General features: G+C 45.6%; 1 protein-coding gene across 1 annotated transcript in view; it reads right to left on the minus strand.

Moving 5' to 3' along the window:
* VPS9D1 (VPS9 domain containing 1) overlaps positions 1-15,809 on the minus strand; it is a 372,961-nt gene that overhangs the window by 236,065 nt on the left and 121,087 nt on the right. The window contains exon 7 of the mRNA XM_069216666.1: positions 8,148-8,200. Within this exon, the coding sequence (XP_069072767.1) occupies positions 8,148-8,200 (53 nt within the window). The remainder of the gene's footprint in view (positions 1-8,147; positions 8,201-15,809) is intronic.

Genomic DNA, 15,809 nt, shown 5'->3' on the forward strand with positions numbered 1-15,809 from the left:
TTTTGGTGAGGTGCTCCTTGTGAGTCGGGAGGGTTGGGGCGACTTGTTGTAGGACTGGCATAGTCACCTACAAACATAAGCACTGTCATCCGTAAACCAGCAGTCTTACCCTGAGCAACATTCAAACTTCGACATGTTAAGAATTGGCGGTTTGCATTATGGGGAGTGGCAAAGAGGTGCTACAGCAAAGTGACCCTACACTGAGAGACTAGCTAATTTCCATTTAGTCTCCATTAGTGACAGGCATTCATTATGGCTTAAAACATCTATCCAATTGATGGATACCATGAATGTGCTCTGTTGTGAAGCAGATGTTATTCTTCATTGCTCAGTGTTGCAACATCTTTGCTAACTTGAGCAGAAGAGAAGAAATTGTCCCTTGTTTGCACAGTTTAGAAGAGAAAGATAATGTTTCTTTAGTTGCCTTAGTGTAGATTCTAGATATGGGGGTAGAAGGCTGCAACAGATAAGGGTTTTTTCCCAGTTCAGGGTTAGCGCCCCACCTTGCATAGTTTATAATGTGGTGGAGGTACCTCTGCTCATTTGTTATAGCATAGGTGATTTTTGCAGCCTGTTGTCCAAATATGGAGAAAACAAATACTCCTGTGGGATGGAAGTAAACTGCTAGCAGAGCCACGTATTTGATCACAAGTTAAGGTCAATATATATCACTTTGCATTAACAATGCAGATTGGTTACTATGAAGAGAATGTGTACTGGGATGCAGAAATAGGTATTTCCTAAATCTTTGGCAGAAAAGAATTCAAGGTCCTAGAAAATTTGTGTCTGAGATTCACCATAAGGAACCCTTGCTTTCATGGGTACTTGGTCAATTGAATGAAATTCCCGGGCTCTGTCATCTTCAGCCACATCTCAAGCATTTTCTCCAGCTTAACTTGCATTTATTGACCTTTTGTCACTCTGGGAGGTGCTCAAGGAGAGTTTGATTTAAACTCCATCGAGGGACTGATGATGTCTAACACCCAAATAACTCCTGTTGGACCTTGATATGCAGGCAAATCGGGTGTAATCATGCCCCCCTATTGGTTATGGGGAAAGGGTCTTTATTTCAGTCTGTTATCTGTTTATGGCAGCGCCATTTATTTGATAGTTTGTTACCTTGTCTTTGCTGAGGTCTTTTGTACCATTGGTCATTTTTCGCTGAACCACAGATTCCTTACTGAGAGCATCCACATTGTCCATAAAGTTATCCTATGTAGAAAGCATAATGAAGATTTCTTTGCTATGTCACACTATCATAATTGTAAGCATCGCCTTATCAATATCCTTACCAAATTGCAAAAAGGCACATCTAGAATCCTTGCTTTGACTTGTGGTCTGAAGGATGTACTGCAGAGCTAGCAACCTCAGCCCACTTAATACTCCACTAGACAGCTGGCAAACCCTCATTGTGGCTGGTACCTTTTCACCTTCCAGTATTGCCCTCAACTCAACTTTTTTTTATCCTCTAGAAGTTTATCAGAGGAAATACAGACATTGTGTGAATGCTATTTGTTGTATCTAGTCAAAATAGGACAAACGGAAAAGAATTGTATTCAGTTGTTTTATGAACATGAAACTTATTGCTGTTGTTGACCAGGGCTTGGCTTGTCCCATTCCCTGGACCAAATAATTCCAGGGTCTTACTTCCTGATCTTTTTTTTTTTTAATTTGGAATTATGTTTTTGCAATTCTATCAGACACAAATCCCAAAATGTGAGTTGTGCTTTAATGGATGAACAACCGAGTCCAGTATTTGAGTCCCAATGTCCACAGTCTCTTAAAGGTTACTTTGTTCCATGGATACTCAGTGCAAGGACTGCAGAGCGCTTACATAGAATGATATTTTCATATACAATACTACACTTGCTGCAAATTTGTTTTGATGGTTTTGGAGTGGTTTCTGATGGATACTTCTAACTGCAGATTCCACAGCTTGTGAATATTCCCCAGGCGTCAGAAAGGATAGGAAACTTTAAAGCAATACTCTTGCATGCCAGTGGGTGGCGTAGTTTGGCTCTTTCCTGACACCGTTCAGCTCGTGATCTGACGAACGGAGCAGCATATAAGCACCACCTATGTGTGCTGATGTCAGTTCCACCTTTCTGTGCCTTCAGCTGCGGATCCAGAGCTGGTCCTTTGACTTTTTCCACAAGATTTTCTCTCACAAATTTCATTTTTTACCAGTATGCAAGGGCAATGGCTCACCTCTCAAGATAACAGGGTTTAAAATGTGTGTTGACTGTTGCAAACAGATATCTGTAACAGCTCCTCACAAGTTATGAATGTGATCCTTGAAGATGGAACACAACTCCATGGCTTGTGACGACTGTAAACAGATTAATCTGAAAGCCATAAGGGACTGCTAGGTTGAAATCTACGCCCCCAAACATGCAAAGGATTGACACTGTGACCTGCCAAAATTGAAGAAAGGGTACAGTTTCCACTCCCAAAGTCATCACAGCAGGTCTTTGTTGCAGTCAAAGTCTTCAGGAGATGTTTGGTGACTTAAAAAACAGTTCATGCACCATTGATGCCAAAATCGATTTGTTTACAAGTAGGTATGACCGGATCAAAGACAGGGTTGACAAACATGATTATTGACTGGACCACCTGGAGACTTGCACCTCTGATCTTGAAGATTCCTATGCTACCAATAGCGAACAGTTGCTCCGAATGGAGAAGATGCTGGAGGCTGTCAAACTTTAGAATAAGGACCTTGAAGGGCAACCCTGGTAGAAAAACCTCTGTATACTGCCCTTTATCAGACCTACAAGTCTTCCCATGCTGAGACAGACATAGTGGCATGCACTAGGTGAGCATGGGATGGTTTGTGCCAGCGTGCCAGTCTCCCCTGTCTGTGTGCTCCCAATGAACCGTTGGCTAAGTACCCCTTGTTCCCTGTATTGGCAGATGAGGGCACATGTCGGAGAGCTAGCTGCCTGGGGCTCCAGATCTTTACCTAGCTGAGCACTTCCTTTCACTACACAGCCTGAGGACACATGGCTACGGGGAGGTGGCCCAAATTACTGGTTATCTCCTTTAATGGGTGTCACAGTTTGTCCTACTGGGATACGTGAAGGAAGTTAGTCCTGAAACTAGATGACTCACAGCAATGCTGTTCCTCCTGGCCAAGCAAAGGGTGGCAATTTATTGGGGACGGCATCCAGCTTCCCAAACTACAGACTGGCTGAGAGATGCTGCATATTGCCAGGGGCTGCTGGTGAACTACTGAGTCTTCATGCTACCCTGCCATGACCAAAGGACATTTGGGGGCCACTGTCTGTGCATTTGCGACTGGGGGTGTGGCTGGAGCATACAGACAACATGATGATCCTGGACAGTGCACCCCATTCATTAATGCTGCCTGCTAAACTTTCTTCTGGATTGGAGGACATGCCCACCTGTTGGACTCGCACACTACTATGACATTGATGCTTGCTGATTTGGATGTGGTATTTGACATTATTCCTCTTTGTATTTATTCATTACCTTATTTCATCATTCCTGTTATATTTGCAAGCTATGTAATACCCACCTCCCTTCCATGTACTTTCTCTTGATGAAAGATATGAAAAACAAACAGGAATCAGCCCATTTCTACCACTCTCAAAGAAGGTGCAAGAGCGTCAACGTGCTAGCTGGTCTCGGTCTCAATGCCTCCCAAATTTCTACTGCCATCAGCAATGTTGCAGTAAGTAGAGGACTTTAAGGAGGTCAAGCTGTGCATCTTTGACAAACTATAGGTTCCCTCGGATGTGCCTTCAGGCCCTAAGGATCCAGAGGAGCCTCCAGATGGACTTTCGCAGGTGGGTTTGCTCTCAGCCCCACCTGTGCCCCTTGAACCTGCTTCAGGTTCCATTTATTTCAGTTCCAGTGCCACTGCACTTGCTGAGCTGGTTCTTTTCACATCTGAGCTGATGGCGCAGGATTCCCCATTTGGTGAATTAGACTCTAAGAAGTTCCTACTCTAGAGATAGAGATCTGCTAATTTGCTGATGGGCTCTGCGTCTGAGGATGTGGACAAGCCTACAAAAGCAACTGAGGTCAGCAGTCTTGGGTGCCGCTTCGATGCAGCTACGCTCAACACTTTTTGAACTAAACAATGTCAGCACGTATCTGCATTTTGCTACCTACTGCCATGGAGGACTAATGCTTTAATCATACAAGCAATCAGTATTTGTATAGTGCAGCACTGTCACCCACAGGGGTATCTGGGTGCTGTGGGTATGACATCTGTTGAAAAGCCAGGTCTTGAGTTTCTTCCTAAAATCCGCCAGGGAGGGTGCTGTACCAAGATTGAGGGGTAGGTTCTTCCAGGTCTTGGCAGTGATTTAGGAGAAGGAGTGATCCCTGCTGCGGGTGCGACGGATGCTGGGGTGGGGGTATGCACAGACTAGTGAGGCAGACCACAGGTGTCTTACAGGTAGGTGGAAGTTCAGTCAATGATTCATGTAGGCCGGTCCTTGATCATGCAGAGCTTTGTAGGCGTGTATGAGGATCTTGAAATGGCACCTTTTTTGGATGGGGAGCCAATGGATGTTTCTGAGGTGGTGGGTGATATGGTCCATTTGGGGAGGTCTAGGATGAGCCTGGCTGCAGCATTCTGTATGTCTTACAGTATTTTGAGGAACTGGGTGTAGATGCCGCGTAGAGTGTGTTGCAGTAGTCGAGGCATCTGGTGACAAGGGCCTGAGTGACAGTCTTTCTGGAGTTAACTGGGATCCATCTGAATATTCTGCGGAGCGTGCCAGGGGTATAGAAGCAGGAGGATTTTTAGGCAGTTGTCTTTCATCCAGTTGGCTACATTGGTCATGGCTTTGCAGAAGTTGATTCTGGTAGTGGAGGGGTCTTCAGTGAGCGAGAGGATGTGTTGAGTGTCATCTGCGTAAGAAATTATGTTGAAGCCATGGGATCTGACTATGTCTGCAAAGGGGGGGGGGGGCATGTAGGTGTTGAACAAGGTCGGGCTGAGGGATGATCATTGGGGTACGCTGCATAAGATGTCCTTAGGTTTGGAGGTGAAGGGAGGCAGCCAGATGCTCTGTATGCGTCTTGTGCGGAAGGAGGTGATCCACTTGAGGGTGTTTTGACGGATGCCAATGTTGTGGAGTCTGTTGATGCGGTTGTGGTGGGAAACTGTTGAAAGCAGCAGAGAGGTCGAGCAGCATCAGGGCCACCGTCTCCCTATGGTCAAGGAGGGTTCTGTATCCAGTGTGAAGCTTGGTGAATATTAGCATGGCGAGGAATCTGCGGTTAGAGTATCCACCAGAAAGAGCATTACCAAAGGTAAGTAACTTGTTGTTTGCAAGCAATTTCTGGAGGCAGCAGTGTAGACCAGGGAGCACTAGGTCAGCCTTGGAATAAATGTGGGCTAGTGACTGATGTGTCAAAGGCTGTAATTTTACCCCAATTTTCCTCTACTTGCCCATATTGTGCGATCCTAGACAAATATTTCTCTCTGCACCTCATTGCCCCTGGAAGCACTTAAAAAGTAGGTTGTTTTATGTTAATTAGACCCTACTTGTTTCTTGTGATCTATTAGGATGCAGATTTTGTGCATTAATGTGGCTGTCTCTACACTGCAACAACTTCGGAGTGCAGCTGCTTGTGTAATTTTTTGACTAAATAGATGCTCATGGATTTCCATCCATCTTTAGTTGCTTATGTTGCTCTCTTTTCAAAAAACGATGCATTTTCAAAGATGTATGCCTTTGTTACAATGCCCTGTATTCCTATTCTTTTTGCTATCTGAATAGTTACTTCACCTAGTATGTCCTACCAAGACTCCCTGCTCTGGTGCTGCCAACAGTCTGCTTGTCGTAGTAATCATGCACTCTATAAACATCTATGTTTTCATATATGAAGAAATCCTAGAACAGCAAGCTGCAGCATTCTGGTACCATGTAAAACCAAATGTAGTGCTGCGTGGGCTAAGGAGTGTCACAGCGGCACTTAGTCTGTTAGGCAGAAGCTGACTGTACTATATGGAAGGGTTGATAGAATTTGCATAAACTCTTGGTAGAGTCAGGTGAATTTGACTAATTGTTCTTTGTTCCTTTCTTTTTTTTAAGGTTTTTTTTTTTTTTAAAGTATGTAACATAAGGTGACTGATGCTGGTATTACTTACGCAAGTAAAGAGTGAGACTGGGGAGTGTCATGAATTCAACTATTCGGCATTTGTGAGCGTAGAAGGGTTTGTCAAGATACAATCTGGGATGCTGTGGTGTTAATGTTGGGCTGAGCAGGCGTTCTCAATCCATGTTTTTTAGCTATCTTTGATGTACAGGCTTGTCTTTGCAGTGGGTGTTTTTTTTTTCTTTTGTTTTGTGTGTGCTGTTTCGATTATATAAGTGGGCATGTTGTGATTATTTATATTATTCTGTGTATTGGGGATGTTATTAGATTAGACGGTTTTTCTTTAGATGGGTAACTGTGCATGCTTGAATTTGTTGCCATTTTGCACCTTGGCTGGTAATTAGATGGACATGTATTTGCTATTTTGGACGCATGTCTCACTGGAGGTGGACGATTATCTCATTGCGAAGCACATTGTGAAGGATGAAGATATCTATTTGTTTCAATGTGATTTTTGGACTTGGTAAGTCGCTGTAATTTCTTTATGTGCTGATTTGGGGGACTGGAGGCGACCCAGTGATGTCTGCTTTTGGTTGAACAGTGGGATTGTGAATTCCTGTATGTGACAAACAGAGAAGTATTCCATCTACTGCTGGGTAAAGGGTTTATCTTGGCTCTCTGGCTTCTTCTGTAGAGGCCACCTGTCCTCCTGTTCCCTCTATTTCTCTGGTTCGATTCCATCTGCGCTACTGGAAATTATTCTTCTCTGTGCTATGGTATCTACATACTTGGACTGTTGGGTGTTGCATAGTCAATACTATTCCTTTATTACTCTATTTGGGGTGTGGCATCTGGGTTTGATATACTTTTAACAGATTGATATATTATGGGTTCTGCATCTGTTGTTTATTCATTGTTTTTGTATTAATTGTTTGTTCTTTCAACGTTTTCCCTGGGTGTTATCTTCTTGTCTGTTTTGTGCTATCGTCTAGCCCTGAGGAAGTGGAGATTCTGCGAAACACAAGTTGGCTACTTTAGTGCTAGGATTGCGAATCATCACAATGCACATGATCAAGTAATGAATGTATTGGGATGTTAATATATGTACATAGGGATTGTGATCTATTTTGAGCTGAAGTAAATGTAAAGTCCTTGGAGGAATAATGTGTATACTGTGATGATTACATTTACATCAAATGATGATGAATTCTGACCATTATCAATGGAAGAATTCTTCTCTGTTTCTACTGATAATACCAAAATATCGAATCAATATACTTTCCAGTGTTGTCCTGTGTAAAACATGTTAGGATACGAGTCCCCAAGTTTAACGTTACAAAAATTAACCAAAGCGCAGCGTCAATTATTGCTGTTTTGAGAAGGCGTGTGGGTGACCGTGATCGTTACCTGTCCCTCCTCCCCGAAATCTGGCAATAGCCCCCTAAGACTTGGGGCCAAACACTGAAATCCCGGCCTTTTGCAGAGAGCGCAGCGTGCTGAGCTCGGGCAGCGTTCTTCTTGTGGAGTACAGGGCAGGCTTGAATATCAGGTACTGCGGCTTTAGGCGGCGCTGTGCTATAGATGACAGCGGTAAAAAAAAAAAAAAAAAGAAACAAGGATAACGCTGCGGTGGCTTCTCGGAGATTGCAAAGCTGCTCTACCACAGTGAGCGGCGCCTGCAGCAGCGCCTCCGGGCATTAATGGCGCCGGCGGGCTCGGCGGCCGCTGTTGTGGGAGATGGGACGAGAGTTCACGTCACGCGGCAGTAAAGACCATGGAAGAGTTGTCCAGAAGACAATGTGCAGTAAACAATGCTCCCTTTCACTTTAAGCACCACATTAGTACAAAGAGACCTAGGTTAGCCTTCCAGTGTGGGCCTCTGGGGTCAGAAGCTGGTTCTGAGGTTCAAACCCCGGTCATCAGGGCCATAATATATAACATCCGATGAAAACCAGAAGCCGCGTAAATCTAGCGCCCCCCCTGGATTTCTTACCCTAAGCCCGTCAACCACCTCTCCCCCTTCCCGTGACAATGCGTCCTGTGGTACAAGTATAATGCATGTGTGTTACCTGCTTGCTTCTTCCTGCAGCCGGAGCCGGCGTTCCTCCATCTTCCTCTGCAGCTGGGAGCGTCTGAGTTAAGGCTTCACTGGTGTCCGCGGGTTCAAGTTACAGCCACCGGCTGAGAGGCCGCAATTATATCACGGACCCCTCCCTCTACCTGCTATGTGTACACACGGCCAGCCACCCCTAGCGCTCCCCCCCCCCCCCCCCCCACCAAACACCCCCCCCACCCCCCCAGGCTAAACCAGCCACATTCCTACCATCCTCCCAAAATCTGAGCGTCCGTCAGAAATACTGCACCTTCCGAACATACCTCGCAGCATCAGGGACGCGGGAGTCAGAAGTGTGAGGGGAGAGGTGCGCGAGCCAGAGAAATACGCTGAAGAGCCGAGCCTGGGCTCCGGCTTGGCTCTAAGATCCAAAGCACGAGCCGAGGTGGCAAACATAACGGTAATCTCACACGTCTCTCGTTCCCCTGCCCCCCTTCTGTCTTGCAATGCCTTGCATTCCTCCTTCTTTCCATCTCTTGCTATCCCCTCCTCTGTTTCTCCCTCTTTCACTCCCCTCTGTCTCAGTGTTCTCGCTCACTTGGCTCCCGGTGTCCCACCGCCTCTAGCCACTTCTCTCTCGGCTATCCGCTCTGCTGCTCAATAACCGGGTGCGCAGGGTCGCCGGTTTCAGACTGATAATAACTGAGCAGGTTGCGCTTTTCACTAATCTGACGTTAGTAACGAGTAACGGAGCCAAGAGATCGCTCTGATCAACGCACCAACGATCCCCAGCGCTGGGGAGCAGGGGTTATACCAGCTCGCTTCGGCGTTTCTCGAGGCACTACGTCCGTATCTCCGGTGCCCAGAGGCAGGTAATGGCGCTTCCTTCCAAAATTAGCGAGTTTCTGTCCTAATCGTAATATTCCGTCTTCACTGTCTCGTGCAGGGGTCTGACACGCTAGTTCAAGTCATGTTTGTTTGCATAGCACCTTCGCGGCCCGTCTTCTGTCTCGCAGCGCTTGGCAGACACATAAAGGGTAGTGAGAGAAGGCCATCAGAGTAAAAGAAAAAAGGATGCAAGGTACAGGGACTAGGAGGGAAGAAGGGGTATGGACTTGTGTATGGTTGTTGTTTCTATAGTGCCTAGGGGCACTTCTAAGTATTATGTGAGAACAGACGGGGGTGGGGGTATAACGCATGAGCACTGAGAGCTTAAGTGGGACCGGGTGATAGGATTAGGAGTGAACATGAAGGTATGGAGTATTTCAGCATGAATAAAACGAACAAAGATATTTGGAAGGGCCATATTCTTTATGAGAAAAATTAAACTCCTCCGTAAAGGGGGACTCAGGAAGGATGCACAGCACGACAAAACCCATTTGATATGTGGCCACAGTTGGTTGGGCAGTGCAAATGGTAACAAAGCCCAATAGCCTTCCCTCCCCAGACCAGTAACGAGGGGGGGGGGGATAATTAAGTGCACAAAGGGCCCTCCTTCCTCTGCCCAGGTGAAATACTAGCAGCAGGAGGGCAGGCTTTTCTTTCACCCACACACAATGTCCTGCGGACCCCCCATCCCTTCCCATCATTCCCCCAGCGGCAGGCTGTCCTTCACACCAGAAGACGCCTTGCTTCTAGGCACTGGATCCCACAACTACTGCTGCTTGGAAGTCTCCTGTCCTTGGAGGCACAGGGAGTCGGCGCGCCCTGGACATCATGCATCATTCAGCTTGGCGTGGTAGCCGTCCTGGACATGTGTCCTAGCTGCTTGACACACCTCGCCCTGCTGGCCGTGCCCTACCTAGGCTAGCTTGAAACCCCCAAGAACACCAAAGGAATGCAGGCAGTCGGGCATTGGCCGATCGGCCAGCGCCTAAGAGTCACCTGAAGGCCGGGCTTCTCTAAGCCCTCTGTCACCTGGCCCACCGACCCTTAATATATTCGCCAGTTCCCCGGCAGGCCATTGGAATGCCACTGCAAATTCCTTCTGGTGCAAATTATTAAACGTGTGGGATCGCCTAACCGGTAACTGAACACCATTTTCAGGAACGCCCGCGTTCATTAAGCTACTCTGAGCCATGAGCAGTGTGCAGTCTCTCCACCACTCTATAATAGTAACAAATGTCCTTCATTTGTAAAGTCGCGGCTTACACTCACATTCCATCATTTGTTTTTTAATCAAACAGTAAAAATATATATTTTTTTAGGAGATCCCTATACAAAATTTCAAAAAATATTTAAAAAAATCGGCCAGTGTTCATGTTTTAAAATTCTGCAAAGGCCAGAGCATAATAATTAAAGAGGAATCTTCATACATAAAAACCTTAATACCCATCAGATCAGGTGTTGTGGCCCTTGCACCATTATATGTCACCTCGCTCCCCCTGGCCAACATGCAGTGCTCTTAGTTTTTACACGTTACTGGCTCTATAAGCTACAAAATGCTAAAGTTGCCAAACATTTCTATAAGAATGAGTCCAATGAAACTAATCTATTGATGCTTCATTAAAGGGCACGATATCTGGGAACGTGGGCAACTTCTTTTTTTTTTTTTTAAGGAGTGCCCGGGCCTAATTTAGTTCCCAATCCGACGCTGCACGGAGGAGCCCGAAAATTATGATGGCAGCAATGCAAGTTTCCCTCAAATACAGAAGAGATTCTGCATGGGCAGCGTCTCCCTGGGAAAGGATGAAGGGCAAAGCTGGTGAATTATTTCCTTCTTTCCGTCCCGGGTCGGACTGGGAGACAAAATAGGCCCGGGCACCCAAAGAAAAGTGCCTTCCATTATCGGATCAGATCGTTAAAAAAAAAAAAAAAAACTGCCTCATGTTTGTAAATCGGGGCAGTTTAGAACTTCTGACGGGCTTTTTGAGTGTTGAGTATGTAAGGGTAGAAAGGAGCTCCTCGGGCGCAGGCCAGTCCCTCCTCTCTGGGCTTTAGGTGGAATGAAGAACCTGGGCTCTCCGAGAGGGGCGTGGCCTATGCCAGTATGAATTTTTGTAATCCCAAATCTGCAACCCAACCGGTATTTTGGTACAAGATCAAGTGAAATATACGCGAGAATTAAATCACTGACATGCATTGCGTCAAGGTTTTAAACATTATTTGTTCAGAAATCTGCCAGTGTTATTAGCCTGTAAAGTTAAGCCCATGAATGTACCCGTTACCCGTTTCAATGTCCGTTTTTAATTAGCAGAGGGTCTGAGACCCGGAAGGACCGGGTCACTCAAAGGCCGGCCTCCCTGCTGCTCGCAGGAGAAAAAGTGACAGCGCGTGAAAAGGACGCAGAAGGCTCGTGTTAGGCTCGAGGGTCCAAGAGGACTCTAGCCGGGCATCCCCCACATCTCCGGGGGGGGGGCTTGCCTGCAGCCCCGCTAGGGACTGCCCAAAGCGAGAATACTGCACTAAAGCACAGACACCCGAGGCGTAACTGTAAATAAACTGTACTGTCTGTGGATTTAGAAAGCGCCTCATACCCCTCTCAAGGCACGCTAAGCCCCAAATAAAGGAAATAGCAGAGCCTTCTTTTCAAACCACCCCGTACGCCACATTGAGGCGGTGCACTGCTACTACGTTTCCACACCCTAGAAACTAATCCTTTCTGAAACACGTCGATGTTATTTCCTAATGAATGGCTCGTGGAACGTGCACGCCGCTTCGCAGTGGAGGGAGGTGAAAGGTCAAATCTGGGGGCAGAGGGGTAAGAAGTATGCGGAAAGTAAGGTGAACATGACGCATATCAAGGCCGCTCAGTCATGCAAAAATGAATTATATGACACCAGCTGCACCTGCTCGATCCACTTAGTCTCAACATTACCGGATGCTTCAATATATACTCCATTCCTCCTCTAGCAAAACTCACAGATCCCGTCTGTGCCCCTTCAAATGAACTGCCTCCCTGAGCTCTTATGCAGAAGCACGCCTCACACATGCAAGTGCCTCCTGGCACCTGAACACGAGGCGCTCTTCCAACTCAAGTCGAGGCGCTCACTTCGTTCACGTCAGTGGGAAGGCCGGCAAACGATGGCGTTCACAAATGCTGCTATGGCCAAGAGTAAGGGACTGGTGCTGATGAAAGTGATGGTGGTAATAGCTTTTAATCGAGCCCTTGCGAAAACAATTAAAAAGCATACGGCACAGTTAGAAAAATACAACATAGAATTGACTTCTGTATAAAATGCATGTAAACACATAACGAGATGGATTTGTGATGAGTGAGTGGATTTTTGTGCTGTAAAACAGCCACACAAGCATTACAATACCATAGGAGGTGGAATGACACACCAAACTGCCAATAGCATGACGTGAGATGGTGTACTCCTTGGGTTGAGCCAAAGCCCCTCCCCCTCCGAACATTTTAAAGGTTTGAGAATATGTCATGCATACAACTGTGCTGTTAAGCCAGCCCTAGAAAGCGTGTCTAACACAGGCAGGAGTCCCGCTGCCTCGGTGCTGCACCTGTGCAGACACAGTGAACCGGGAGAAACACTACCCTAGCTGTTCCTTGCTGTCTGCTGTGTGCACGTGAGATGGCGGAAGCTGCCAGGCGCTTGTACCCCACTTTGGCCTTCTTGCTCCTGCAGTAGAATCACTATCCCAACTACACTATCCTGTGGCCCCAGGCCCCCAGCTCCTTGTTTGGGACCCCAGGTGTGTAGGGTGTGCTATCCGTGGCATTGGCGCTGGATGCATGGTAGTGGCGTGGACCGTGGAGGTGACTACTAGGTGGTAAGGCTATGGTCTGACTTACGACTCAGGAGGACAAGTGAGTCGAGTAGAGCCCCCCCCCCCATGCCACAGCAGAACGCTGCCAGGAGGGGCTGCCTACAGGGAGTTCACAAGGAGACCCCCACACGTTCCCAAGAGTGAGGTTTAGGATTACCTCTCACACGCACTTGACACTTAATGCACTTATTGATTGGACTATAGACGTAGCCAAGTCTGTGCCCGAGTATGGAAGGCGGTTTTAATTAATTAAATAATTATGATCCAAAATAGCAGCTTCCTAGCACTTGTCCATCACTTCAGGCTATAAATATCCTTCCAAAGTCAGTTTATTACCTCAAACATCAACACGGCTAAAACCAACCAATATTCTAGAAGATTTAGCACCAGTATAACTAACTACAGCAAAAGCAGCTAGTAAAAGGAGAGCAACCAACCCGAGAGAGCGATAACTGGAAGATGACCAGAGACTACCGAAGATCAGCTCCGAAGTAAGAGAAGGTACTAAATCTTGCCCACTGAAGGGCTCCAATCTCCCAATTCCTCCAACGAGGTAGATGTAATGCACTTGAAACAGTAAACCAAACAACAAAAAACGGGTATACAAGAAATAACTAATTCTTTTAAAATGGAGTCTACAAAGAAGATAAACCCAGACTTAGAGCAACCCACAACTAACCTGACCACTGAAAAGCAGAAATATAATGACAATATCGCAGCTATTATTCATGTGGGTGGTATGAAAGACAACGATAAAAGGAACGCTGGACTGATCATAAAAGCCCAAAGCACCTACGAGAAAAATGGCTACCTCAGATGGCTGCATCCTATGTGAGTTTACGGACATAGCAATGTGATGTAAATGGCACTCCTCAAAGCAAATGATCAGCCTGTAATTCTACCTCCACAGTCCATCCTAACATTGGGACCCTGGACGCCATGGCTCGGGCCTTCAGTTGCCAGTCAAAAAAACTGGAAGTTAAAATTAAAATTGTGGAGGAAATGGCAATACGGTCCACCATTAAAAGAAGGATTGTGTTAGGAAAGGAAGTGATAGCGGAAACCGCAGTGAGGCAATCGACAAAAACAATGAGTTCCCACTGCTCAGACATCCTAGTAAAACGAGGTGAGGCACTTGCAGTAATCCTGACAGTAACTGCGGACTGTAATTCTTAAATCGAGGCATAACTTACCAGTGTCACGCACATGGGTAATGACAGCAATCAGAATCTGTCAAAAACAACAACAAAAACACCCAGAAGAAGCTGGGGATACACTTACTAAAACAGGTTGGAAACAGAAAGCAATAGACAATGCAACCTCAAGAAAAATCCTCATCTTCAATACTGCCGAGGAAAACAATGAAAAGTTGTTAGTTGTTTCATAAATTAAAATATACGAAGTTCAAATCACAGAAAGCTAAAAGTAAGTACAAACTCTGGCATCAATCCCAAAATTGGTGAGTCACAAGACTTGTTTGCTCTGTAGAAGAGACTGCAGAGCCACAATCATCAAAATAATTCTTAAAGGATTCTGAGTGAGTCTGGCTGAAACAAGTAACTACATCTTCTCAGTAGAAGGTACACAAAATGTAGTTCTACCAAGAGCCTGAAGTAAATAGGTGAGCCACACAAAATGAAGCAAACATGCCCAAATAAAAGGGCCTTTATTGGATCAGCGCAGCATTGACGAGGCACAGAAGAGATGGGCTGTGGAACACAACTGGAGATTAACTGGACCAGCCTAACTCCAAAATATTGTTTACACAAACACTCATGCGGATGGGAATTAATACTGAACTTCAACTAGAAGTATACAACCTCGCAAAGTATGCAAGTATTTATCTAGATAACAAAATCCACGCAAGAAATAAACCCAGCTAAACACTTTTCTCTCTCCAATATATCAAAGATGTGGCTCAAACAATATACTTAATAAAGGCAACATACTTAATTGAATGGAAGCAATACCAAACCTTGAGCAAATAACTTCTCAAGATTTACTTGCAGTCAGGTTTCTAGAAAAGAGTGGTGATCAGGGAGAATCAACAGCAATCTCGTGGACCTCAAGGTCCATTGTAGGCAAAGTACTAGCTAGTTAATCCATCTTACTTAAATGTGGTTTACAAATAGGACAAAACTAAATATTCCATACCCAACAATCCTAATTCCTTCGAAGAAGAGGACCAAACATATTACCAGTTCAAAGAACGTAGCTTATAGAGCCCTCCATGGGCCAAGAGTACATCCAATGCCAACTGAAGAAACAGTAAAAGTGAACATTTAAAAAGCAACAGGCATGAAGGAGGTAAAAATGCAAAACAAAAAAGTTACATTGAGGACTGAATATGAAAAATGGGCTTTGCCAGCAGTAGCTATTACTGGCCGGCCCAGAAAGCATACAAAGGATTAGCCCCTCAGTGCAGGGCCTGCTTGTAGATAAATCAGGGAGCGAGAGAACAGCCTTAAATTTGACCCAAGGACTCCATGCATGATCATAAACTAGAACATATGAGGACTAAAAAGAAAATCAGAGGATGCAGATTAGGTACCACTTATGAAAAAGCATGATCTATGCAACTTTCACGACGCCTGGTCATTTGAGAGATTCCAATGGACAGCTTTATAACCTGTCGTGCACCGGCAAGAAAGTCAACAGGAATATCAAAAGTAAAAGGGGGGCTGCTGCTCTGCGTCTCAGACTCCTCAGCTGCTAATGTTAATGCAAGCCCGGGAAGGCATCAGCAGCACGTTCTTTTTAAAAACAAATTCACACTTCAAATTATACATGTTTACAATTCCCAAGGAATTCCAATGAGGAGGATCGAGTTATGACACAATCGGTGCCTCTGATTTCCTCATCATCCCTAATATCAGCCAGCAGCGTTAAGCAGGCCTTAGTAGTCTATAGCTAACTCAGCGCAAGACCTGGTGGGAGAAAAAGAGCTCCTGGA

Source organism: Pleurodeles waltl, chromosome 12 (assembly GCF_031143425.1).
Source record: "Pleurodeles waltl isolate 20211129_DDA chromosome 12, aPleWal1.hap1.20221129, whole genome shotgun sequence".
NCBI classification, from domain to species: domain Eukaryota; kingdom Metazoa; phylum Chordata; class Amphibia; order Caudata; family Salamandridae; genus Pleurodeles; species Pleurodeles waltl.